Consider the following 27,191-nt stretch of genomic DNA (forward strand, 5'->3'; position numbering starts at 1 on the left):
GTATTGTACAAAAATACTCAAAAACCGGTGACGTAGAACACAAGCGGCAGTCAGAATGACTTCAACACAAGAGCTAAAAGAGGGTATTTTTTTAAATTATTTTACTGCTAAAAGGTGCATTTAAATAAAATACGCGATATTAAAATCCACCAAACTAGATCTGATCTTTTTTTCAAAATTACATCGGATGTACTTCATGTTCTGTCATAGAAATATTCCTTCCAGTCATGTTTACATGTCAGAGCTTGAAAATAATTGTCATAATATTAATTTACATAGTCGAAAAAATTTAGTTCAGCAAAATTTAGACTTTATAAGATAATGATTGAACAAAAATACATGTGAGCATTTTTATATGTCCATATAAGCCCAAATTGTTTCTTGCAATCACCAATCCCCCCCCCCCCCAGAGTCCGGGGAATAGCGGGGACTTTCGGTCAAGCCAACCCCGGGTAAAATCCTCGTCCTGCGGGGACGAACAGATGGTAAAATCCCCATCAAATGTCCCCACACCCAGGGACCCTAGGTAAGGCCCATTCGCAGCTATATTTTGCGCGAAGACAAAATCACTGCATTTACCCGTCACTGCGGGTCCCCCTGAAAGGTAAAAACACAGCCCATTTCCTCGGCTATCCCCGGTATACCCCCAGACCTGGGGGGGCCTTGGTTATAATTGGTGCACTAGTAGCAAGTGACCCAGCCAAAGTCACAACTGGTATGCCTATCGGTCGAGACTAGAAGATGACTATTAATGATTTTATGATCAGTAGGTCAAAGGTCAATGTAATAGTGACTTTTAGGTGAAAAATGATAAGTTGTCATTGAAAGCCCAAAAATGGTTTCCGCTCAATATCTAAGTAACACTTGCACCAGGAACTTTATCCTTGGTATGCCTGTTGGTCATGAATAGTAGAATAACCATATTGATTTTGAGATCATTAGGTCAAAGGTCAAGGTCGCAGTGACATTGAGGTAAAAAAAAAAGTTTTTCGCTCAATAACTAAATAATACTTGGGCCCAGGATTAGGGATAAAATGTGACATATTTATCATTTTTAAATCATAGCTCATCAGTCTTAATGTCTCTCTTTTAAAAGTAAAACAAAGTGAGATAATCATGTCATCAATGATGGCATCAAATATTAGAGTTACATCCCGTTGACACAAACATTTCTGTTTTCTTAGTATAAAAATATATTTTCAGCTACAGCCTTTTGATAAATATGGCTTTTTACATTTAACCTTTTTTCTGGATATTACAGAGGCTTGTAAATAGTTTAAAATATATTTGAAAAAAAATGAGAATGTCATTTCTTACAAAAATGTCAAATAAAAATATATGTAGCTTGCTAGAAGTGTCTAGGGAAGTGCATTACAGTATGACATGACAGTGTATCATAAGAATATGATAAATCATGACATAAAATAATTCTGTATAATGAAAAAGTTAAGAGGTTTTCAAAGCAAACTATATGTGAATACATTTTTTCGTACTTGCATCTAAAAATACTTAAAAATTACGCCAACTTAGACCTGCTAAAAAAATCCCCCTGAATACAACCAAAATCCCCCTGAATTTTCAGCATTTTGAACAAATCCCCCTGAATGGTCTCCAAAAAATATGGCATGTATGCCACAAATTGATTTGAAATTTTCAGCTTTTGAATTGAGCACTTAATACAGGTTTTCCAGTAATCCTTCCCTTATCTTGTAGCTTTTCAGTTTTCAATTTTAAGCATACACACAGTTTATTCACATATTAATTTCATGAGATCAATTTGAATTTTCGTCTTGCTGAACTTAATTAACATGTTCAAGTTGTCACCATTAAACGCACTGTTAATTTATAATTTGAAGTATTATATTTGAGCCATGCTATCAAGAATTAATTTAATCAGGCTGTTGACTAGTTTATAGAACTATTAATATACTTAAATTACAATAGCTGTGAACAAGTTTCCTAGATTAACCACCCTATTGCTGAAAAAGATCCAGGCCAAAAAATATTACAAGAAATTGAGTCTAGAGCTATGAAAGAACAAACCAATGAAACTTTTTTGCAAGCCCATATAGCTTGAGCTAGAACTCTGAAGCGAGTGAACCATTTGTCACAGAATCAGAAGATTTTAATGCAAATCCATGGCTGGACCCTGGTAACTCGGGTCACCCTAAAAAGAAAAGGTGCCAAGCTACCGTTTTTATAGTCAGTTGGTAAAAAAATGTTCTTTTGTTGTTTTTTAAGTGTGTGTTTCAATAAGTAGTTTCAAACCTTTAAAGTTTTATACAGAAGATAATTTCGCCACACTGCTCCAATGATGACAATAACATTCTTTCATAATAAAAATATGCCTACCTACCGTACCTGTTATTGAAAAGGATGTAACCCTAACCAAACCATTTTATTTTGTTTAGCTGTTTTTCTTGAAAACATTAGAAAAACAATGAGTGTTTGAATCTGAATCCTGTGCTCATGTTTTCGAATACATGTAGATGGAATGTATTTTCAGTAATCAAAGATACTTTGGAGAACAGGGGAGTGCTGGGACAAATCAAGGCCAGGATACGAGCGGAGGTGTACAACTCCCTGGATGACACTAGCGATTCTAAACCACCTCTCAGCAATGAGAACATGATGATAAATGAACTTATAAGGGAATACTTAGAATTCAACAAATACAAGTACACTGCTTCTGTTCTTGTGTCAGGTATGTGAAATGTACTGCACATCCTTTTTGTATATTCCCTGCTGAACTGAAAGATATAGATAATTATGTCTTGAAATGTTCTACAACAAAGTATCCTTCAGCAGGGGGTATAAAAGGCCTAATGAGCTTGTGTATAATGTTTATAAATCCATGATTTATAAATATTTAACCTTGCAAATAGCATAATTATGTCTACATTTTTACAACAAAATGTAAACTTTTGATCTAATTATATCACTTGACTTTACTGTTGAATTTAAATTAGTTCATTTATCATGACTTACATTTGTGTTGCCATGCAAAGCATGGCTGATGCATAGGCACTACTTTGTCAAGCAGTGTCATCTGCTTTGTCACACTCTGTTTCTAGGTCATGGTTACCTGTGCTTGAATAGTCATTGGGCTCCCAATAGGTCACACTTGCAATTCGCAGGATTCTGTAGCATTGAAATTATCTCTGTTTCTAGACGATAACTAAATACTTAAATACGCATTAGACAGTATAATAATAGGAACATTCTTTTCAATTCATGAGTATTCACATGTGTAATTTTCTTTAGAATCAGGTCAGCCTAAACAGCCTTTAGACCGGGCATTTCTAGCCGAGGAGTTGAATGTGGAAGAGGACAGAAATAGCACTCAAGTGTAAGTCACTGTTCAGTCACAAGTTATATTTGGTGTTAATAACATGTGTGAATGAAACTATACAAAACAAATGCAAAGCATGACTCATATATTCTTTTTATCACAAGGGTTAGGTGAAGTATCTGTTTATACCATATTGTCAAGCTTACTATGCAATAAGTAGTTGATGTATGTTTAAAAACTGTGATAATTAATTATCCACACATTACGGTAAGTTGAACTCTACATCCTGGTAACCATTCTTGTATGAGAAATGAGGCATAATTAAACCAAAGAAACACTATTAAATATAACACTTATATATTGTTATGCCTATATTATACATCTTATAAGCAGGTCTACTTTTTGAAGTCATCTGCAATTTCGTGTAAACCTTTAACTTTTGCCATGACTCACTATACTATTAAAACTTGGTTCACATGTTTCAGAGATAATATATATATGCAGAGTATAGCAATGCATTAAAACGTGACTTTATTTAAGGATTGAATCTAATTAACTTGTTTTCATGAAATTTTTTCCTTATGTTTGCATTTTTATGCTGCCCGAAGGGATTTGCTGCTTTGTCTGTCTGTGAATCTGTCCAGGCCAACCTAGGGGTGTTTTTGAATTTCAATTGCAGCTTTTTAATTTTATTAGCTCCACTGGCCGAAGGCCATGGAGCTTATGTCGTCACAGATTGTCCGTCGTGAGTGCGTGCGTGCGTGCGTGCGTGCGTAAACTTTTACTTTAAACGACATCTCCTCTGAAACTGATAAGCGGATTTTGACAAAACTTCACAGGAATGTTCCTTTGGTGGTCCTTTACCAAAATTGCTCAAATGGTTCCGGTCCATTGCACAATATGGCCGCCAGAGCTAAAAATAGCAAAATCTTTAAACGACATCTCCTCTGAAACGGTTCGGCAGATTTTGATGAAACTTGACAGTAATGTTCCTTGGGTGGTCCTTTATTAAAATTGCTCAAATGGTTCTGGTCCATTGCACAATATGGCCGCCACAGCTAAAAATAGCAAAATTTTAAACGACATCTCCTCTGAAACGGATAGGCAGATTTTGACAAAACTTCACAGGAATGTTCCTTTGGTGGTCCTTTACCAAAATTGCTCAAATGGTTCCGGTCCATTGCACAATATGGCCGCCAGAGCTAAAAATAGCAAAATCTTTAAACGACATCTCCTCTGAAACGGTTCGGCAGATTTTGATGAAACTTGACAGTAATGTTCCTTGGGTGGTCCTTTATTAAAATTGCTCAAATGGTTCTGGTCCATTGCACAATATGGCCGCCACAGCTAAAAATAGCAAAATCTTTAAACGACATATCCTCTGAAACGGATAGGCAGATTTTGACAAAACTTCACAGGAATGTTACTTTGGTGGTCCTTTACCAAAATTGCTCAAATGGTTCCGGTCCATTGCACAATATGGCCGCCAGAGCTAAAAATAGCAAAATCTTTAAACGACATCTCCTCTGAAACGGTTCGGCAGATTTTGATGAAACTTGACAGTAATGTTCCTTGGGTGGTCCTTTATTAAAATTGCGCAAATGGTTCTGGTCCATTGCACAATATGGCCGCCACAGCTAAAAATAGCAAAATCTTTAAACGACATCTCCTCTGAAACGGATAGGCAGATTTTGACAAAACTTCACAGGAATGTTCCTTTGGTGGTCCTTTACCAAAATTGCTCAAATGGTTCCGGTCCATTGCACAATATGGCCGCCAGAGCTAAAAATAGCAAAATCTTTAAACGACATCTCCTCTGAAACGGTTCGGCAGATTTTGATGAAACTTGACAGTAATGTTCCTTGGGTGGTCCTTTATTAAAATTGCTCAAATGGTTCTGGTCCATTGCACAATATGGCCGCCACAGCTAAAAATAGCAAAATCTTTAAACGACATTTCCTCTGAAACGGATAGGCAGATTTTGACAAAACTTCACAGGAATGTTACTTTGGTGGTCCTTTACCAAAATTGCTCAAATGGTTCCGGTCCATTGCACAATATGGCCGCCAGAGCTAAAAATAGCAAAATCTTTAAACGACATCTCCTCTGAAACGGTTCGGCAGATTTTGATGAAACTTGACAGTAATGTTCCTTGGGTGGTCCTTTATTAAAATTGCGCAAATGGTTCTGGTCCATTGCACAATATGGCCGCCACAGCTAAAAATAGCAAAATCTTTAAACGACATCTCCTCTGAAACGGATAGGCAGATTTTGACAAAACTTCACAGGAATGTTCCTTTGGTGGTCCTTTACCAAAATTGCTCAAATGGTTCCGGTCCATTGCACAATATGGCCGCCAGAGCTAAAAATAGCAAAATCTTTAAACGACATCTCCTCTGAAATGGTTCGGCAGATTTTGATGAAACTTGACAGTAATGTTCCTTGGGTGGTCCTTTATTAAAATTGCTCAAATGGTTCTGGTCCATTGCACAATATGGCCGCCACAGCTAAAAATAGCAAAATCTTTAAACGACATCTCCTCTGAAACGGATAGGCAGATTTTGATGAAACTTGACAGAATTGTTCCTTGGGTGGTCCTTAACCAAAATTGCTCAAATGGTTCCGGTCCGCTGCACAACATGGCTGCCAGGGCAAAAAAATAGAAAAACCTTTAAAGAACATCTTCTCAGAAACCGATGATCAGATTTTGATGAAACTTAACAGAAATGTTCCTTGGATGGTCCTTTATCAAATTTGCTTCAATGGTTTCGGTCCACTGCACAAGATGGCCCCCAGAGGTAAAAATAGAAAAACCTTTAAACGACTTCTCCTCAGAAACCGATGATCGTATTGCAATGAAACTTGACAGAAATGTTACTTGGGTAGTCCTTAACCAAAATAGCCCAAACAGTTCTGGTCTGCTGCACAACATGGGCACCAAAGCTAAGAATAGAAAAAAACGTTAAACTACATCTTCTCAGAAACCGATTATCAGATTTTGATGAAACTTTACATAAATGTTCATCGGGATGCCCTTTAACCAAAATTGCCCAAATGGTTCCGGTCCGCTGCACAACATGGCTGCGAGAGTTAAAAATAGAAAAACCTTTAAGGACTTCTCGTCCGCAGTCTTCACGAAAAACATTTTAACCTACTAGCCAGTTGGACTAGCATAATGGCATATTTTACTAGTCCGAATGACAATCTAGTAGTCCGACTATTTTGCCACATTATAAAACTGTATGCTTGAGGTAAATACCTATTTCAATTGAGCAGCTTGCAGTTTGAGTAAACATTTCTTTATTATGATGCTCATGCAGTGATAGGGAGTGACATCCTTCTGTTGGGAATAGTGCTCCTTGTTTTTCAGAACCTATGGGTACTATGTAAAAACAAAAGGCATCTTGCTTGAATAGACTGTAATAATATCAACATGGTTAGAAAAGAAATGCCATGCTTTAATAGCTTTGATTACATTTTACTACTGAATTTCCTCCCTTTAATAGAAAAAAAATTAATGTCTTAATTTTTCACGTATAGCATCTTTAAATAATTTTTAAACAATAATAATTTATGAGTAAACATATAAGCATAAAGTTCTCACAAAAAGATCAATTTAAAAACCTTACATTTATACATAGGAAAGTATATATAGACTGAACATTAATTTTCGTTTAAGTGACATTCTGAAAGTTTATGAAACAGCTATTTTTAGTAACTTAAATGGCCGAAAAGTGTAAGTGAAACACCAAGTCGATTCTATCTCGTCAGTTCTTGTTCAGGTTAGATATTTGCTTCATAATCTATTCAGATTAAATGTTAACCGATGATCAGATTTTGATGAAACTTGACAGAAATGTTCCTTGGGTGGTCATTAACCAAAATTTGTTAAATGGTTCCAGTCCACTGCACACCATGGCTGCCAGAGCTAAAAAATAAAAAAAACTTTATACGACTTGTCGTCGAAACCGATGACCTTTTTTCGATAAAACTTGACAGAAATGTTTGTTTGGTGCTCCTTTACTCAAATTGCCCAAATCATTTCGGTCCACTGCACAACATGGCAGCCAGAGCTATTAAAGTAAAAAATTTTTTTAAATAACTTCTCCTCAAAAATTGATGATTGTATTTCTATGAAACTTGACGAAAATGTTCTTTAGGTGGTCTTTGCTTGAACCTTTTGGCCACTGGAGCACAGGCACTGATGTGCCTCTTGTTTCTAAACATATACCTTAACATTTATTTTTCAAACCTGCAATTTCTTTCCGTGTTTTTCCAACTTGAATATACATGTGTAATAATGCTTCTTCCATTTACTTTCTACCAAAACACATTTTATTACAATTTCTGTCTTTTTATATAAAATTGGCATATGGGAAGGATCTATTGCTTCCAGTGACATTCTTGTTTTGTTTGTTTTTAAATTAAAAAAAAAATGAATAATTTCCGGTGAAAATTACAGAAAAAAATAATTACATACATAGTGTACCATTGATTGGCCAAATGGTGTAACACTTGTCAGAGTGCAGCAATTAAAAAACCATGTCAAAAACATAGAACAGTTCATGCAAAATGAATGTCAGTTTTTTTAATGGAAAGTACTGTGGCTATGTAAATATTACTGCTTAAATCAAGCACCTAATTTGACTGAAAAATATGAACAGATGAGGACCGGTATTGACTCTATTGAGCTCTTGTTTATAAATAAAATGTAGCACCGCATGTTTGATGATAATGGGAAGTGAGTTTATTAATAAAAGCATGCCTTGACTGCTAATAAATTAATATTTTCTCTTACCCTACACTCTATGTAGGATTAAAAACGCAATGTATTGAATTTCTACTTCCGCTTCAAAATGCGTGAGGCAGTGAATGATTTTACTCATTGATTTTTAGTTTAAGCTAATATCTTAATCCGCGTAAATTTTTCAGGCCACTGCTGTACAGTTTGATTGGTCAGTTTATGAATAAAAACCGTGGGAAATCCACAAAATCTGCAATGCAGAACCGAGGACAGTCTTCCCGATTCCTCGATGATCTTGAGCATGAGATGGGTAAGTGTTACTCGAAGCAAGTTTGTATAGCGCTTCGTCACAATCACTTCTGAGATGACTGATTCTGGTAAATAAACTCTTATTTTGTAAGTTGTGTTAAAGATTGGAATTCAGTTTGTCAAGTGAAAATGTGAATACAAAGGGAAGGAACTTTGATCTAAAACAGAAAGCTTTTCTATTTTGGTGCCAAAGTTATAAATTACAAAATGTAGTATGTAAGAAGCACATGTTATTAGTTTAAACATATTTATTTTACAACGATTGTGAAACAAGTTATTACAACATTATATTATTCACTCTCGTTGGCCTGATTTTACGCAAGAGTGTGGTCTTGTGTTGCGGGGGAACCCAGAGAAAACCCACTTGTCCAGCTTGGTGACCACGAACCAAACTCATGTGCCCGAGCTGGGAATCGAACCCGGGTCGCCTAGGTGAGAAGCGAGTGCGCTAACCACTGCGCTAACCGGACAACCACATGATATTGATGTCATATTACTGTCAAAAGTCAGCCTACAACTTGGCTTTGTAAGTAGACATAATAAGACTTGTAAGAATGACAAATTTAGTATTGTCATTTTAGTGAATACATGTTGTTTATTACAGATTAAACACCCGTTTATTACAAAATCTCTCTTCATTTGGGTTTTAAAACAAGTCTTAAAACACATAAATACAAGTACACTCAGTGTCTGCAAACTGTACCAACTTAATTATGCCCCATGGGCAGGCAAATAGAAGCCACACGGTCTGTCCATCCCTTTAGTCCATTAACATTGTGTCTTGGTCGCAACTTTTCCTCTTTTATTTGAATGACAGAATGATTTGATTTTATTCAAGTCACTTTGCAGTATTTTTGTGTTTCTGTTTTTTAGCATCGGGAGGCATTAACCATATAACAGAGCCACTGGTTGTAAGAGGGGGTAGAAAATGACCTACTTGATGTGACACTGCCAGATGAACTTCCCGCCAAGGCAGCTACACATGCTAGATGTTCATCACATATATGAAAAACATTGTGACTTGGTGTGAATGTTAAACTACACTGAGCTTGTTGTTTTTTTTCATCAGCAAGGTCATTAACACTTACCCAAAGCAAAAGTGTGATTAGTTAATAGCTCTGTACCTAGTGAAAAAAAGCAAATTCCAATGTATATGTATATAAAAAATGATAAACAACGAAGAAAGATAAATGTACAACCATGTACATGTATGTCAATGGGTGGTCCATATTGAGGACATTGGTATTAAGTTTTCTTTTCCCTCAGATTGGAAAGAAGTGTTGACTGTGATAGAACAAAGTGATTGTTGAATATTGTTGACTCGATGATACTGGTGGTGTATGTGTGGAGGACGAGGCTTCTCTCACAACAGTTCCAGATTGTCTCACAATGTCTATTTAAAACGCAATGTGTACATGTGAATGTCACTTGGTCAGTAAAAAGTCATAAACATGCATATGTATGTGTACATTTAAGTGTTATTCGAAAATAGATACATTTTTAATATTTTTGTGATTATTAGTTGAATAAATATGCAAAATTATAATGAGAAACCCTATTATTCAAGTGCCACTGGCTAAATAATTAAGTGTTATATGTTTATTGTAGACCATCATATATTATTAGCATATATACAACTCAAAATCTATGAAGAAAATCTCAATTTATTATTAGAAAATATTAGATATATTCATATTTTAAAATGTGCGGTAATTATGATATTTGAAGTACTGACCTACACAATAGCTAAAATACATATGCAACAAAGTAGAAATGGTTTGAAATAAAGCAATTTGTCATGATTTGCAGGCTTATAAAAGCACGGTAAAGAACTAAGAGGACTATATAGTGTACTGTATAGGGTACCCCATCTACAAGTCAACTACACACATGTAGTTCATATCTCTATTGACATACTGTTTGTGATTTGTGCCAGTACGGTATTGGTATCAACTTGGGAGTATATTTCTTGGTTGCAGGTAACATGTGACTGGGTATGCTTTTCTTATATCATTTTCCAATAAGATATGTTATATATTATTTACACGTTTCCCATCCTTTCATAATTCTAATACTGTCATATTTTACATAATCTGTATTTTTTTACAAAGTATTTTCAATGGTATTAAAACGAAGGTACATGTAAGGTTTTGGATAGTTGGAAGTTCCAAGTACTGAACTGAATATTTTATGAACATGACAATGCTGACAAAAGTAATGTTGCAATAAATACGGTGGTGTTAATAATGATGACACTGGTTCCTGATATATCATCGTCATCGTCGTCACAAATCTTCTCGATATCACAGCTGTTGGTTATGTTGGCGTATTGTTGAAGCATGGTGTCAAGAGGGCAGGCGTCGGCATTGCAGCCTGGTATACGGACTACTTCCTCATTAACGAACATCTTCACGAGAAACTTGTTGTCAGGGTTGTCATCGTTGGGACCAGCTTTACACGCATATAGCACGAAAGCTAAATTGGCAGAGAATGGCAACAACTTGCTTGATTTGAATTTCCTGTCTCGCAAAGCTTCCCTGTTAGTCGCGAGGAGCGGGGTATTGTCCTTGTAAAGACCTAATGTAGCCATTAGCTGCGCCACCGTCTCTGAATGTCCGAACAGAAAATTGGCCGCTGTGTATCTGCAAATAAAAAAAAATACACCGTGAATCATTCCCATAAGGGTTTGTATAAGACATAGACTAAACCGAGGACACGTTACACAACTTATTGGCTTTCTTCTCATGCCTTCGCACTGATGTTCTTACTCACTTGACATGGACTAATCAGCTGCATGCAGTCATTATATCTCAGAAAAGTACCAAGAAAACCATTGTGTCAGAAGTATTGTTTAAACCCTTCCCCGTGATCAGTGACCGTAGAATGTATGCATACCCCCGGTTAGCCTGCTCCTGTGTGATATTGCTGTAGTCCCAGCTGGTGTTCATAGCTGCCTTTAGGTTACCCAACATGTGCCGTACCAGCGGGCACGCCACCCTTGACGTCAGTGGATCGCCGTACATACTCTCCAACCATTTCTAAAGCATAACATGTTTACAATTTGTCAATCATTTTCTGAAGCCCGTTTACTTAATTTGAGATTTGTAACAAGAAGAACGCCTTAAATCTAACATTTAAACTAGAATGACATTCATTCTAAATCGTCCTCAATTTATTATCCCATGCCGAAATTTTTCGGAAGAGGGATCTCCTGTCCGTCCGGAACCATTTCTATGTAAAAACTGAATGTTAACGATTGAACCATGTATGAAAATTGTAAAAAATCGTGCGTTGGTGTACGTGCTACTGCTAGTAACACAAGAGTAATGACCCTTTAAGTATGGTTATCATGCCTGAAGCTGAAATGTGTTTGTCCAAAGTCTTTACTATTTAGTTGATAAAGAGTGTAAACCGTACATAAAATAAACCTTTGTGCGCTGGTGCATGCCGGAGATTCATCTATATCGAGTGAGCATCATAAATAATGTTGCTCTTCATTAATGGCAAAAAGAAAACCTAAATATTGTCCGTTCAGAGTCACACTTGACAGAAATATAGTTAACTTGTGGGAAGTTGGTATAACTATCGTGCGGTATACACCGGCAAACTTTGTCTTTATATGATTGGTTTTAGACAAGTTTGTTGTTGATAAAAAAAGCTGAAACTTAAGTTAATTGTTTAGAACTAGAGTGTGATGATGCACGTGCAATATTTGTCTTGATAGGACCAGTAACTTAATTGTCATTTAATTATTAAAAAACAGCACAGAAAGGGGTCCTTTCGGAAGCATTTCTATTAAACTTACTAATGGATTTTAATTGTACTTATGAAATAACATTTTGTAAACCTGGAGAATTTTAATGAACAGCCACATGTAAGGCAGTGCTTTTGTCATTTATTTCATTAAAAACACATTCTAAAATGATTGGTTAATTATTGTAAAGGCTGATATGATATATTAAACAAACAATGATAGTAAAGATATACAGTTTGACGGATATTTACGATGTGGTACTGCGGCCTCCTAACAAATAAAAATAGAGTAGTACATAACATGGCAATTGAAAAAGGGAATACAAGGGTCAATATTCGTGGGATCTGAATTCGTGGATCATCCACCCACAGAAAACCCACGAACATTTAATGCCCCACGGAACATTAATGATTTCACAGTATGTGAAATAAGCATTTTTAATACCATTGCACAATAGGCAACTGAGTTGACTGTTCACTGTAATTAGGGGTCATGTATTGGGACTAATTAGTACATCTGGTGGGACAAGGTGATGTAGCTCCCACCACTAAATGGTGGGGGTATTACACAGTGTGTGAATTCAGTAGTGAATATAAAACCCCTAAAGTTGCCATCTCTACCAGCCCATTCATATAAGCTTATCACTCAGCATTAGGTTACTTTATGTTGGGTTCCCAGGTTAGGTGTGTAGCAGGGACCGGTGTGTGTGTCTGTATGTTCCCCGGCCCCAGTCTAGTCAGCAGGCTTGGCTCGAGGGTTGAGGGATCACACTGGTACTGGTATACATTACAGGGTCGTTATGGCAGGGCACAAACAGGCGTGGTCTCCAACATGCACCCATAAGGAAAAGCAGCAAATGGCATTCTCACATAGAAATGCCTTTAATTAAGCAAACTCAAAAAAGTGTCTATATCTACAGTACACTATAGATGTTCTATGCATTTTGATTATATTTTAGGTTAGATGTAATTTAATGGGCTACATGCATTAACATATGCACCAAAGTTTTGACTTGATAAAATACTGTTTCAAATCTTACAATCAGCATATAATTCTTACTAGAATTTCGAAAGTTACTCTGAGAAAATATGTATTATTTCTACTAGGAAATTTTAAATTCATAATTTTTAGCAGTTGATCCACTTGAACCTGTTTTTGAGCAAAGGTAACTCGGGGCATTTAGTTAACATCATAAAATGCTGATAATGCACCTTTGGTTTTACACTGTGGTCTTTCTGCGAAGGTTGGAAGGATTTCGGAGTCCATTACTCAGTCAATGATGCATATACATCTGGAAATACATGTCACTTGTCAACAAGCATATACCATCTGAAAACATGTCAGTGTAACACAATGCATATTACCATCTGAAATAACATGTCAATTGTCAATAATGAATATACCATCTGAAATTACATTCAATGTCAACATGCATAACCATCTGAAAACATGTCAATGTCACGATGCATATACCATCTGAAATACATGTCAATTGGTCAACGATTCATATTTTTTTTGTAACCCATCTGACACATAATGTCAAACGATGTACATTTCATCTGAAATAAAACACACAGACGTGACTTTATGTCAACGATGCATGTTACTGTAAAGTCCTATTTATTTGTCTGGTAAAAATTTGTGTATTTTTCGGAACATTTTTGTGACCATTTCAATATATGTTTAACAAACATGAACAAAAATAGAAATTATCACAGATTAAATTGTCAAATGATATCTACAAATCCCCTCTAACAGAATCGTGACAAATAGGTCTGCATTAAAATTAACACAAAACAGCACCATGACCTGGAACATCAAAACATATTTGGTTGTTAATGTTTTTCAGTCCACACAAGGGGCATTACTTAAATGTCAAGGTAAAGTTTGGGCAGTCCCTGCCAGGATCCCTATGACTGTTGAATTGATATCCTTTGTCTGATTCAAACTAAGTAATGACTTTACCACCACTTGTTTCAAAAGAAATCCCAAGCTTAGTTTCACATAAGCTACTTACACACAAATCAATGCTATTCACTTTTCATCAATCCTCTACATTAATGCATTGGGCAGAAAACCGTTTTTTCCTAACAGTGACCTTGACCTATCCCCCCAAAAAGCAAGCTGGCTCTCACATGAAGGCAACCTAAACATTAGTTTATTCTGTCAATGTATCATCAATTTACGGTTTGGGAGGAAACCATTTTTCTATTTTTTAATAAGTAACAGTAAACCTTGACTCATCCCTCTCAAAAAGCAATCCCAAGCTAGTTACTACATATAAGCTACCACACACAAAATCAATCTAACCTAACTCCTAACCATGCTTATATATGAAGTAAGTGGACCTTGACTAGCTAGCTAGTCTCACATATTAAAAGCTACCTAACATACCAAACTTTTATTGCTTATTAGGTTATTGGCTGAAACCATCTTCTATATTTAGTCACAGTGACCATGACCCCGCCCCTCAAAAGCAACATGAAGCTACTACCAACCAACTTTATAATCACTATTCCATCTATTATACTTAAGTAATTGAGCCAGAAACATTTTTTTCTATTTAAGTAACCCCCCCCCCGTGACCCCTTTGCCCAAATCCCCATTACTATCCATCAATTGTTACTTCAGTTATTGGAGGAAACCTTTTTTTTTTTTTATTTACAGGACCTTGACCTTGACAATCGGCCCCCTCAAAAGCATTCCAAAGCTAGTTCATTACATATGCGACTTCCCACAAACTTTTATCCCACTATAAACTGATTCTAAATGGAATTTATGTAGTCAGAAACAATTTCTATCTTAAGTACCACCAGTGACCTTGACTATGACCCCCTTAAAAGCAGACACAAAGCTATCTCTTTCCTCCATAAGCTACCTACACGCAAACTTTCATAACTATCCATCAATTCTTCCTCAAGTTATTAAGCTGAAAGACTTTTTCTGTTTTTAGTGATCTTGATCCTGACCACACACCCTCAAAAGGCGACCAAAGTAGCTCTTCCCATAACCACATACACACAACAATCATTATTATCCACACATCCATACATAAGTTGGACAAAAAACTCATTTATTTTTATTTTTGATAAACATTCAATGCTAAGTACATGATCACCGCCAACATCGGAAAGCATCCAAACCTAGCTCTTCACATAACACAACAACCTTCATAAATGTCCATCAATGCTTGTCATTTGCAGATATCAATTTTTGACGCCCTGCCCGGCCAACAACAGGCCCATTCTAATAGCTGGTATGTGAAAAAACTGTTTAAAAGATAGACAGAAGGACAGAAACACAAAACCATATCCACCTCCCTGAAAGGAGTGGATAACAAGGCTTTTTGCCATGAGCTATGACTCTTTTCTATATTAACAGACAAACGAACAAAAATTCAAATGTTGTGAATAAAATCAAACAACGTAATTTTCTCACTTACATTTCCATCGTTCTGGACGCCGGCAACAGCAATGTGAAAGTCATTTAGGTGTACCATGGCCAACCCCCCTTGGCAACCATGCACTGTGTGGGACAGACCTGCCTTTGAGTGATAGTCCGAACCCCATGACACTGTAGTTAGCTGGCCGCCAGACCCTAGAACACGAGTTACATATCAGATTTGAACCAGTATGACAATATAGAATTTAATATTTAAAGTAATACATTCCCTATTCTTTTAAAAGCGGCACTCTCCACAGATAGAACGTTTAGAAAGCTCTTTTAGTTTTTGCCTGGAACGAGCCAATTTTTGCGAAATCCAGGGAAAACAGTTATATAAGACGTTTTTAAAAAAATTATAGGCTTGCAGGATTTTTAAATTTAAGTGCAAAAATTGATGTTTTTATGCATTTTTCATAAACAATTAATTTTCGAACGGAAATATGAAAATCTGCTAACTGACTTTCGTCAGCTGTCTTACATCATGGTTTGCAGATATTTACGCAAAAATGCTCTTTCCAAGACCCCCCCCCCCCCCCACAAAATAAACAAAGTTGGTAAAAATGGTAAATCTGTGAGAGTGCAGACTATTTTAACGCATATTATTGAGAAAACAATGGTACACACAGAACACAACCACTCACTGTTTTGTGCCACAATGAGGGCTTAACTCAACAATGATCAAATCATGGATTATGAACCTTTGCTACACATTTACATATGGTCATTAGTAACATGTTGTACACAAACGGGTTTCATATGATTTCAGCTTTTCTGCTTGAAGGGTTTTTGAGGTATGAACGTTTTTGTATCACTTCCACAGCAGACGACACCAGGATAAAACATTAGATGACTAGGAGCATATAAAATTACTAGAAATCGACGCGCTTGAACCTTTCCTACAGATGTGCATTATTGTCAGATAGTAACATTTGATACTAAGTTCATATAAAATGTCATGAGCAGTCCATTGAGTTATGACCAAACTTTCAAAGGGCATACATTCAACAATAAGTATTGCCTGGGCCTTGCCTACACATTGTGTGTTTTGTCAGAGGTTACATTTGTACAAAGTTTCATATATGAATATCAGTTTTTTAGTTACAGCCATAGTTTAAATTTTTGCTTGCCGACGCAACAACAAAGCCATGACAATACCATTACTTTTTCATTAAAAAAACCCCCAGAAAACTAATAAAAAATGGTAATTTCAAGGAGTTTATATTATATTTATCAGAAGAAAAGGTAAAAAAGATTGAAATAAACCCAAAGTAACCACATTCTCTTGTTTTATAAATAGTGTCCCTTATGCACAGCAAACAAGAGCTGTCACAGAGACAGCGCGCGACTATTCCGCCGCCTTTTCAGTGTAAGATTGAAAAGTTTTGGGGAAAACATGCCATAGGATCACTGTAGATTAGGATTTCAATGCAAATAACATGAGAAATGTGCGGAGATATAACATAAATATGGTTTACATGCAAAATTTTAACCAGCAATTTTAAGTGTAATAATAAAGGGCCATTATTTGCAAAAACACAGTTATCTTACTTGATTATTCAATTAGGTTGGGTGGTTGAATACCATTGTATAAAGTCTCAATGCGAATACATCAAGTAGTTGCTGAGATATGATCTTTTGTGTGTAAATGCAAGACCCTTTAACCAGAATTTCTAAATCGCATAATAAAGGGGCACAAAAATTATATAATAGAAAGATAGGGTTCTCTTACTTGATGTAAATAAGAAGGTTCAAGCGTTGGGCCTGTGTGTAAAGTTCAATGGCAATACATGATGTATTTTGCTAAGCATGACTAAAAGTGGTTACATGCAAAACCTTAACAGAATTTCTATGTTGAAGAAAAACTAAAAAAGGGGCCATTATTTTGAATTTATGCAAAACAGAGTATCTTATCTTGGTATTAAGTAGATTGTATGGTTGAGTACCAGTTTATAAATCTCAAGCAATTCATCCAGTGCTGCTGAGATATCAACCTATGTGTGCTTACATGCAAAAACTTAACCCAGAATTTTGAGTCGAATAATAAAGGGCAATTATTTGCATTAAATGCAAACTAGAGTTATCTAACTTGGTTAATTAAGTAGGTTGGATGGTTGAGTACCATTGTACTAGTGTCAATGCAATTACTCAAGTAGTTGCTGCAGATATAACTATGTGTGCTTGCACACAAAACCTTAACCAGAAATTTAGTAAGTCAAAATAATAAAGCGCCTATTATTTGCATTAAATGCAAAATAGAGTTATCTACTGGTTTAATTAAGTAGGTTGGATGGTGAATACCATTGTATCAAGTCTAAAGCAATACCCTCAAGTACGTTGCTGAGATATTAAACCTATGTGTGTTGCACGCAAAAACCTGAACCAGAATTTTCTAATTCAAATAATAAATGGCCCAATTTGCATTAAAATGCAAAACTTAAGTTATCTACCTGGGTTTATTGAGTAGGGGTTGGGATGTTGAGTACCACTGTATCAAGTCCTCAATGCCAATACTCAAGTAGTTGTGAGAATTAACCTATGTGTGCTTGCACGCAAAATCTAACCAAGGGACGCCAACGCAGACGCCTACGCCTTGGGTGACCTTATTCGTCGAAATAGTAGAAAGCAAATAAAAGATTCTCCTCTAAAATTCTGTAATTTATATATCAGTTCTTACCAAAGCCGGAACTTATGTCAGCAGAAGCATTTCTGAAACAGTGCAATCACAGGTTGGAGGGCTGACCCCAACTTTAGGTGGGGAAAATCTTGGGACTCTGTGCATTTCCCAGGAGTCATCAGTCTGGCTGTATAATACAGTGTCATGGTGCCTATAACAATGGAGGAAAATGAATATGTATCAGCATGAAAATATGGTTTAACCAATAACAAATATTTCATCACAGATTTAGAGAAGTGACTATATATTCATTTATGGACATTATCATTGCAGGCTTTCGTGACTCTCACCTCATTCCCTGCAACATACATGACTGGTAAACCCTCCCGCCAGCGTGGCAGCACTGGCCCACAATATGGATCTGTACCTGTGATGGGGCCAGGACTGGGCGGCTTTTGAGGCCCGAGGAGGGGGAACCTATAGCCCCAGAACTGTACAGTAATTCAATGCTCCTCACTATCAACTACCATCAGCTCATGTATGTGCAGAGTAGACTACAATGTTCATGATAGAGAGAATATCTTATTATTAATTGCAATAGTATGCAAATTCATAATGCATTAATGATGTATATGTACACAAAATTGTCGAACCAAATGACAAGGATGAACATTTCTCAAACAATATAACTAAAACTCAAGACTTGTGATTTTATATGAACATAACAACTAAAGAATTAACAAAGCTTCACTACATGGTTTTTCTGTGATTTTTCCCAATCATTTGTTGGCTATGTCCCAAGTATGCACATCCTGTAATTAATACAAAGTTCATATTCCAAAATTTTTCAGAATGCAGCCAATGGGGGGGATTACATATTAAAGCTCCAAACCAACAACTACTAGTTACAAAATAAATACATCCTCTATGATACAATTTGTACATGGGAGAGTTTTGAAAAAAGGATCACACCAATTCACCTAACAATCAAACCGTATTACATTTTCTTACCTGGTGCACTATTAGATGATGACCTGCATATCATTAACACACATAAAGCAAAATATCCAAGATCAACTTAATATTGTATTTGTGGACCACTCTAAAATTTTAAAATATTTTTGTATCTTTTTGTGAATATGAGGCATACAGGCCCTTGGAATTTAAAAAACAGGAATATCTGCCATTTTCAGACAAAAAAACTAAGTACAATATGCATATGCATACACAGTTTTTTTGACTGAAAATGGCCATTCACAACAAAGCAAAACCATTACCTTTATAATTTGCAACACACATAAACTTTTGTGGTTTTTATCCCACGTACTGGACTGTAATTGTAACTCCATGGCGTAGAGACAGCTTTTCACTAATTTCTGGTTGCTAGCTGAAGGAGAAAAAGAAAAGAAACAAATTAGTATACCACAATAATTCAATATATATAATTAAGGCCGTCCACAAATATGATTATTTGTTCATCTTAATTTGGCTGAAAATGTTGAACGAGGTGTGGAATACATTTTGACAATTGTAATAAAACTGGTCCAGGCCATACATTATATATTTAGAATAAACATGCTCAACAGTTATTGTTATAAGATGTATTGTATTATAATTTTTGTGTTCAGCATTAATAAAGGAATAATGTCCATGTGCGGGACAGGCTCCGGTTCATGGTTTGGGGTACTATAAAACATAATCGAATTATGTGCGTTTTAACACTATTTTTCTGTGAATTCAAACTATATTTTTTAGAAACAACTTTGTGCACCAAATGAAGAGCAATTTGCTTCTTTTACAATGACAACTGTTTTAGGTAAAAAATTATGCTGATTTAAAATATCTTGTGAAAAACCAATGTGCAGTTTTTACTAGGATTACAGGTTCACTCAATGATTAATTATTTTAAAACTGTTGATTTTATTACTGTTCTCTTTCTGTTAACCTCATCCGATATTTTTTTTTGGTCAAAGACTAATAGTCAATTGTTTTCTGAGTGAACATCACCAGTTTTGGGACAAAACGGTACATAAAAAAAAAATGCTAACTGGTTCCTCTTGCATTTTTATAAACCCAGGTTCATTCCCAAATAATGGTAAATCTATGGCACACTTAATAAAACCATATCGACAAAATTTATCGGGCATGCACAAAGGTTATAACAATGTATGTGTTCTTATCTAAACAACTTTTAATGTGGTTGAGGTATATGAAATAAAAGGTTTTTGTTACAAATTCACAGCACTATAAAGGTAAAATATATAAATGTTTTTTCAATTGTGCAGACAGTCTGGAGAGTTAGGGAATCATATTTTAAAAAAAATCTGTTATAAGCATATCAATGTTTTGGGAGGTGAGTAATAAAATTTAACAGGCTAAAAAAATGATTATATGTTCTGTTTCGGTAACCGACCCTACCATAAACAAATGCGCCGGACCCTAACTATTTTTCCTCATTTCTGAGCCAAAAAAAAATATTCGTTAGAGGTAATAGAAGAGTTACTAAGGGCGGATAAAAGCGTAATTGGTGACGATCAGGAATTATTGTTTATATGATAAAACAAGTCAGGCAATGACATAATGTAGGGAAGACTGCATGTGCAAACAGTCTGAACTGTACGACAGATTTTTAAAAAAAAAAAAAAAAAAAAAAAAAAAACCTACCTACACTACCTCGAAAATTTGGGAAGGCTACCCTGAACAAACAATATATTTTTTTTTGGCCTCATCCTGGATTCTACAAAAAAAGTTACAGTTTTTGGCTAGTTTAGTTAATATATACCTGGGATCCCCAAAAACATTTTTCTCCCAGATATTAACCCTCACTAGTTGGATTCAACAGAGTTATACTCATACATTGGCCGAACCAAGGAAAATGTTACTGAAAACTGCACGTTTCTAATATTAATGTCATATTCCGACTTCAGACAATAGGAATGTTTTTAGTTTCAAATAAAATGGTGGCGTATGCTTGGTGGTGACATATGTATGTATAAATTCATATATGTGTTCAAACGTAGTTGTTCAAGAAACAATTTTATGTAATATTTATTCAAAAGCATATACTGTGTGAAGTACCCTTTCCACCCGACTATGGGTGTTTTCCACGAGGGATTTAAATTAAGAATCTCTGACTGTGACTTAAATCATTGACAAAAAATCCACTGGAAGGACGGTTGTACTATACAACTAAATAAATCTACCGTATTATATCATGCATAGGACGCAAACTTTTTTACCCCAATTATCGTCTTAAAAATTGCCTGCTGTCCTTTATGCTATTAGAATTTCATCTTGTTTTTTTTTCCACGTCCCTTCAGGTCGAAAATATCGGACGGGGAAGAACGCGGTCATAGTAAGTCCTACTGTACTGCCCGTCAACGAAGAGAACAACTGACATAGGTAAAATCACGCAAGTTAACACACGCAGAAAAATATTATTGAATGTTTACTTTTAAAATGATTATGAGAACATAAATTTGAAAACAAACACGAGTGTTTACATTATATTACAAAAGACGCGACCAACAAAAAACGATGTGAGTCAGCACTTAAACTGGATTGAGTTTTTATGAACGGCAACGGAAAATCGGATGGAAAGACGGTATTTATCAATTAATGTTGTTCATGATTTTAGATGTTTCGATATTTTACCAAAACAGTTTGTTGTATGTTACTGTTTTAAAAACTAATAAAGGAATGGCAAACGCAAAGAGCTTTATTGTCCACTATCAAATCTTTTCAAATGTGCGAGGTGTGAAAAACAACCCGCTGTCTGTCATTAGGAAAAACATAATAGAAACAAACTATTGTGATGGGTAATACAGTATTGTTGTTTGTTCACACTTTACCCGAGGTGCCTTCTGCTGGCAAGGCTTAATTACCGAAACGCAATAAATCTGCTGACATGCTGTAATCTGCCGCAGCGACAAGCCTTATCAAAACAATCATTAGTTTTGACAATACACAGTTTGCGCAAACGGTTGCAAGTTGACTGTCATTCAGAAAGCATGTCGGGACGATGCAACGGTTGCAACGATTGATGTCAGTCAGAAACTAGTCTATTACAGCATTTGTAATAAGTCTTATATTATGCTGTGAATGTTCCAAATGTCAAGACATATCATTGTTGTGTACGCTTAATTACCGAAATAAGAAGATAATTTTATCGAAATACCACAAGACACTTATCGAAATATGCCTTATATCCATTTTTGTTTTTTGTTTTTTTACTTCAATATATGTTATAAATACTTTACCAACCTCAATTTTCGGCTCCGATGTTGCATTTTCCGCCTCTGCGTCCTATACTATGTATTAAGGGGTTTACCCGTTTTTCGACATTTTTTGCCTGCGTCCTATCTATGATAAGGGTCCTATACATGATATAATACAGCACATTTGAAAAAAGGTTATTACATAAAAAATATTTATTTATGAAATATTGAACAGTCTCATGATGTTTAGTAGTCCAAATAATTGTATGTTGGCAGAAAAATTTTTTTTTACAATTTTTGATATGGTAATTCTTCAATCAAGTATAAATTGTTTAGTACGAAAAAGTGGGGTAGTTATTCGACGGGACTCTGGGTTAAAGCATATTGCATCTATAAAATATCATAAAAACAATGTAATATTACCAGATAATGTGAGTTTTTTTATATTAGTTCCGTACACAAAAATATATATCCAACGAATCTTATGATTTTGACGGGGTTTCTTCATCTTCAGTTCTGTCAAAACATAACGATATATACTATGAGCGGCACCTGCAAGGCTTTCCGTTTCCACAATTTAAAACAATCGGAAACATTTCGGCCATGGCCGAGTTGTTATGATTGTTAGATAGGTATTTAACGCGCGTATATCTCGAAGCTTGTCAGAAGTGGCCGAGTTATTATGATTTGGGTCGGTTATTCGCTTGGCATAATTGTTGTCTGTTGCAGTCAACTTTCTCTTTTTTGTATTAGAAAGGTAAATAATGTATTTTAAATGATTAAATGCGTGTTTTGTGCAAATAAATAAACTTTTCACTTACATGGTAAAATACGGAAATAAACCTTAATTATCCATTTCAACCATAAACAAAATACTTCACTTAATACAATTTCAATATTTTTCAAACACCCCCGGTTTGTGCACAAACCCCGTTTAGGACTTTAGGGTTGGAAAATCCAGTATATAACACGTAAAAAAAAGCGGTCCCTTAACCAGATATAATAGAAAGGTCGTCAGTTTTCTCACGTATATATGTTGCATGATTTCGTTTTGGTTTGAAACAACTATCGCGTCTTCGGACATCGGCACACCAGCAACAAACAGAAAACTATAGGTTCGTAACAATTTTACAAAAGGCAGCTTCCATGGGCCAGCCATATTTGTTTACTGAAGAAACTACACAGTATTATTGGACAAAAATACTCAAAAACCGGTGGACCCGTAAGAACAACAAGCGGCAGTCAGAATCAGAAATGACTTCAACACAAGAGCAAAAGAGGGTATTTTTTTAAATTATTTTACTGCTAAAACGGCTGCACTGTTAAATTAAAATACGCGATATTAAAATCCAACCAAATAGATCTGAATGATTTTTTTCAAAAATTACATCGGATTTGTACTTCATGTTCTGTCATAGAAATATTCCTTCCAGTCAGGTTTACATGTCAGAGCTTGAAACCTAATTATAATATTAATTTACATAGATCGAAAAAATTTAGTTCAGCAAAATTTAGGATTTAATAAGATAATGATTGAACAAAAATACATGTGAGCTTTTTATATGTCCCTATAAGCCCAAATTGTTTTTGCAATCACCAATCCCCCCCCCAGGAGTCCGGGGAATAGCGGGGACTTTTCACGGTTTCAAGCCAACCCCGGGTAAAATCCTAGTCCTAGCGAGGGTACGAACAGATGGTAAAATCCCCATCAAATGTCCCCACACCAGGGACCCTAGGGTAGGCCCATTTAGGCAGCTATATTTTGCGCGAAGACAAAATCACTGCATTTACCGTCACTGCGGGTCCCCCTGAAAGGTAAAAACACAGCCCATTTCCTCGGAGGCTTATCCCCGGTATATACCCCAGACCTGGGGGGCCTTCTGTTTATAATTGGTTGCAACTGTAGCCAAGATGACCCAGCCAAAAGTCACAACTGGTATGCCTATCGGTCGAGGGACTAAGAAGATGACTATTAAAGATTTTATGATCAGTAGGTCAAAGGTCAATGTAATAGTGACTTTTAGGTTTGAAAATGATAAGTTGTCATTGAAAGCCCAAAAATGGTTTCGCCTCAAGATCTAAAGTAACACTTGCACAGGAATTTATACTTGGTATGGCCTGTTGGTCATGAATAGTAGACAATAACCATATTGATTTTGCAGATATTAGGTCAAAGGTCAAGGTCGCAGTGACATTGAGGTAAAAAAAACGTTTTTGGCTCAATAACTAAATAATACTTGGGCCAGGATTAGGGCTAAAAGTGACATACTTATCATTTTTAAATCAATAGCCTCATCAGTCGTAATGTCTCTCTTTTAAAAGTAAAACAAAGTGAGATAATCATGTCATCAATGTGGCATCAAAATATTAGAGTTACATCCCGTTGACACAAACATTCTGTTTCTTAGTATAAAAAATATATTTTCAGCTACAGCCTTTGATAAATATGGCTTTTTACATTTAACCTTTTTTCTGGATATTACAGAGCGTTAGTACAATAGTTTAAAATATATTTGAAAAAAAAATGAGAATGTCATTTCTTACAAACATGTCAAATAAAAATATATGTAGCTTGCGTTAGAAGGTCTAGGGAAGGGCATACAGTATGACATGACAGTGTATCATAAAGAATCTGATAAATCATGACATAAAATAATTCAATGTATAATGAAAAAGTTAAGAGGTTTTCAAACGCAAACTATATGTGAATACATTTTTCGCTACTTGCATCTAAAAATAATTAAAAAATTACGCCAACTTAGAGCCTGCTAAAAAAATCCCCTGATACAACCAAAATCCCCTTTCTAATTTTCAGCATTTTTGAACAAATCACCCTGAATGGTCTCCAAAATATGGCATGTATGCCACAAATTGATTTTGAAATTTTCAGGCTTTTGAACTGCAGCACTTAATACAGGTTTTCCAGTAAATCCTTCCCTTATTTGTAGCTTTTCAGTTTTCAATTTTAAGCATACACACAGTTATTCACATATTAATTTCATGAGATCAATTTGAATTTTCGTCTTGCGGAACTTAATTACACATGTTCAAGTTGTCACCATTAAACGCATGTTTAATTTATAATTGAAGTATTATTAGTTGAGCCATGCTATCAAGGAATAATTTAATCAGGCTGTTGACTAGTTTGATAGAAGCTATTAATATACTTCAAATTACAATAGCTGTGAACAAGTTTCCTAGATTAACCAACCCTATGCTGAAAAAGATCCAGGCCAAAAAAATATTACAAGAATTGAGTCTAGAGCTATGAAAGAACAAACCAATGAAACTTTTTTGCAAGCCATATAGCTGAGCTAGAACTTCTGAAGTCGAGTGAAAACCATTATCAAGAATCAGAAGATTTAATGCAAATCCATGGCTGGACCTGGTAACTCGGCCTCTGGGTCCACCTTAAAAGAAAAGGTGCCAAGCCTACGTTTTTTAGTCAGTTGCGTAAAAAAATGTTCTTTTGTTTGTTTTGTAAGTGTGTGTTTCAATAAGTAGTTTAAACCTTCAAAGTTTTATACAGAAGATAATTTCGCCACACTGCTCACAATGATGACAATAACATTTCTTTAATAATCAAAATATGCCTAACTACCAGTACCCGTATTGAAAAGGATGTAACCCTAACCAAAACCAATTTTATGTTTAGCTGTTTTTCTGAACACCATTAGACAAAACAATGAGTGTTTGAATCTGAATCCTGTGCTCATGTTTTCGAATACATGTAAGATGAATGTATTTTCAGTAATAAAGAATTTGGAGAAAACAGGGGAGTACTGGGAGAAATCAAGGCCAGATACGAGCGGAGGTGTACAACTCCCTGGATGACACTAGCGATTCTAACACCTCTCAGCAATGAGGAACAATATGATAAATGAACTTATAAGGGAATACTTCGAATTCAACAAATACAAGTACACTGCTTCGGTTCTTGTGTCAGGTATGTGAAATGTACTGCACATCCTTTTTGTATATTCCCTGCGAACTGAAAGAATAGATAATTATTCTATTAAAATGTTCTACAACAAGTATCCTTCTAGGCATCGGAGGGGTTATAAAAGGGCCTAATGGAGCTTGGTTATAATGTTATAAATCATGAATTTATAAATATTTAACCTTGCAAATAGCCATAATTATGTCTACATTTGTTACAACAAAATGTAAACTTTTTGATCTAATAATCACTGACTGTACTGTGAATTAAATTAGTTCATTTCTCATGACTTACATTTGTGTTGCCATGCAAAGCTGGCCTGATGCATAGGCCAACTACCTGTCAAGCAGTGTCATCTGCTTGTCACACTCTTGTTTCTAGGTCATGGTTACTGTGCTTGATATGTCATGGGTCTCCCAATAGGTCACACTTGCAATCGCAGGATTCTGTAGCATTGAAAATTCTCTCTGTTTCTAGACCGATAACTCAATACTTAAATACGCATTAGACCGGTAAATTAATAGGAACATTCCTTTCAATTCAGAGTATTTCACATGTGTAATTTCTTTAGAATCAGGTCAGCCTAAACAGCCTTATGACCGGGCATTTCTAGCGAGGAGGTGAATGTGGAAGAGGACAGAAATAGCATCAACGTGTAAGTCACTGTTCAGTCCACAAGTTAAATTTGGTGTTAATCACATGTTCGTGAATGAAACTATACAAACAAATGCAAAGCATGACTCATATAATTCTTGTTATCACAAGGGTTCGGTGAAGTATCTGTTTATACCAATTGTCAAGCCTTACTATGGCAATAAGTAGGTTGATTGTATGTTTAAAAAACTGTGATAATTATTATCCACACATACGGTAAGTT

General features: G+C 35.6%; 2 protein-coding genes and 1 pseudogene across 2 annotated transcripts; 2 read left to right on the forward strand and 1 right to left on the reverse strand.

Annotated features, from left to right (window-relative positions):
• The first annotated feature begins 38 nt into the window (after positions 1–38).
• On the forward strand, positions 39–9,891 carry LOC128204464 (centrosomal protein 20-like). Its single transcript, XM_052905882.1, has 5 exons — positions 39–83; positions 2,507–2,704; positions 3,265–3,349; positions 8,225–8,346; positions 9,219–9,891. The coding sequence occupies exons 1-5, from the start codon at positions 56–58 to the stop codon at positions 9,275–9,277; spliced, it is 492 nt and encodes a 163-aa protein (XP_052761842.1). The 5' UTR covers positions 39–55; the 3' UTR covers positions 9,278–9,891.
• A 104-nt stretch (positions 9,892–9,995) lies between these two features.
• Positions 9,996–11,379, reverse strand: LOC128204453 (multiple inositol polyphosphate phosphatase 1-like). Its single transcript, XM_052905871.1, has 2 exons — positions 11,241–11,379; positions 9,996–10,987 (listed from the first exon to the last, which is right to left on the reverse strand). Exons 1-2 carry the CDS (start codon positions 11,366–11,368, stop codon positions 10,534–10,536), a joined length of 582 nt encoding a protein of 193 aa, XP_052761831.1. The 5' UTR covers positions 11,369–11,379; the 3' UTR covers positions 9,996–10,533.
• Positions 11,380–23,628: 12,249 nt separating this feature from the next.
• LOC128215373 (centrosomal protein 20-like) lies at positions 23,629–26,973 on the forward strand (annotated as a pseudogene).
• Positions 26,974–27,191: the final 218 nt, after the last annotated feature.

This window comes from Mya arenaria, chromosome 2 (assembly GCF_026914265.1).
Source record: "Mya arenaria isolate MELC-2E11 chromosome 2, ASM2691426v1".
NCBI classification, from domain to species: Eukaryota; Metazoa; Mollusca; class Bivalvia; order Myida; family Myidae; genus Mya; species Mya arenaria.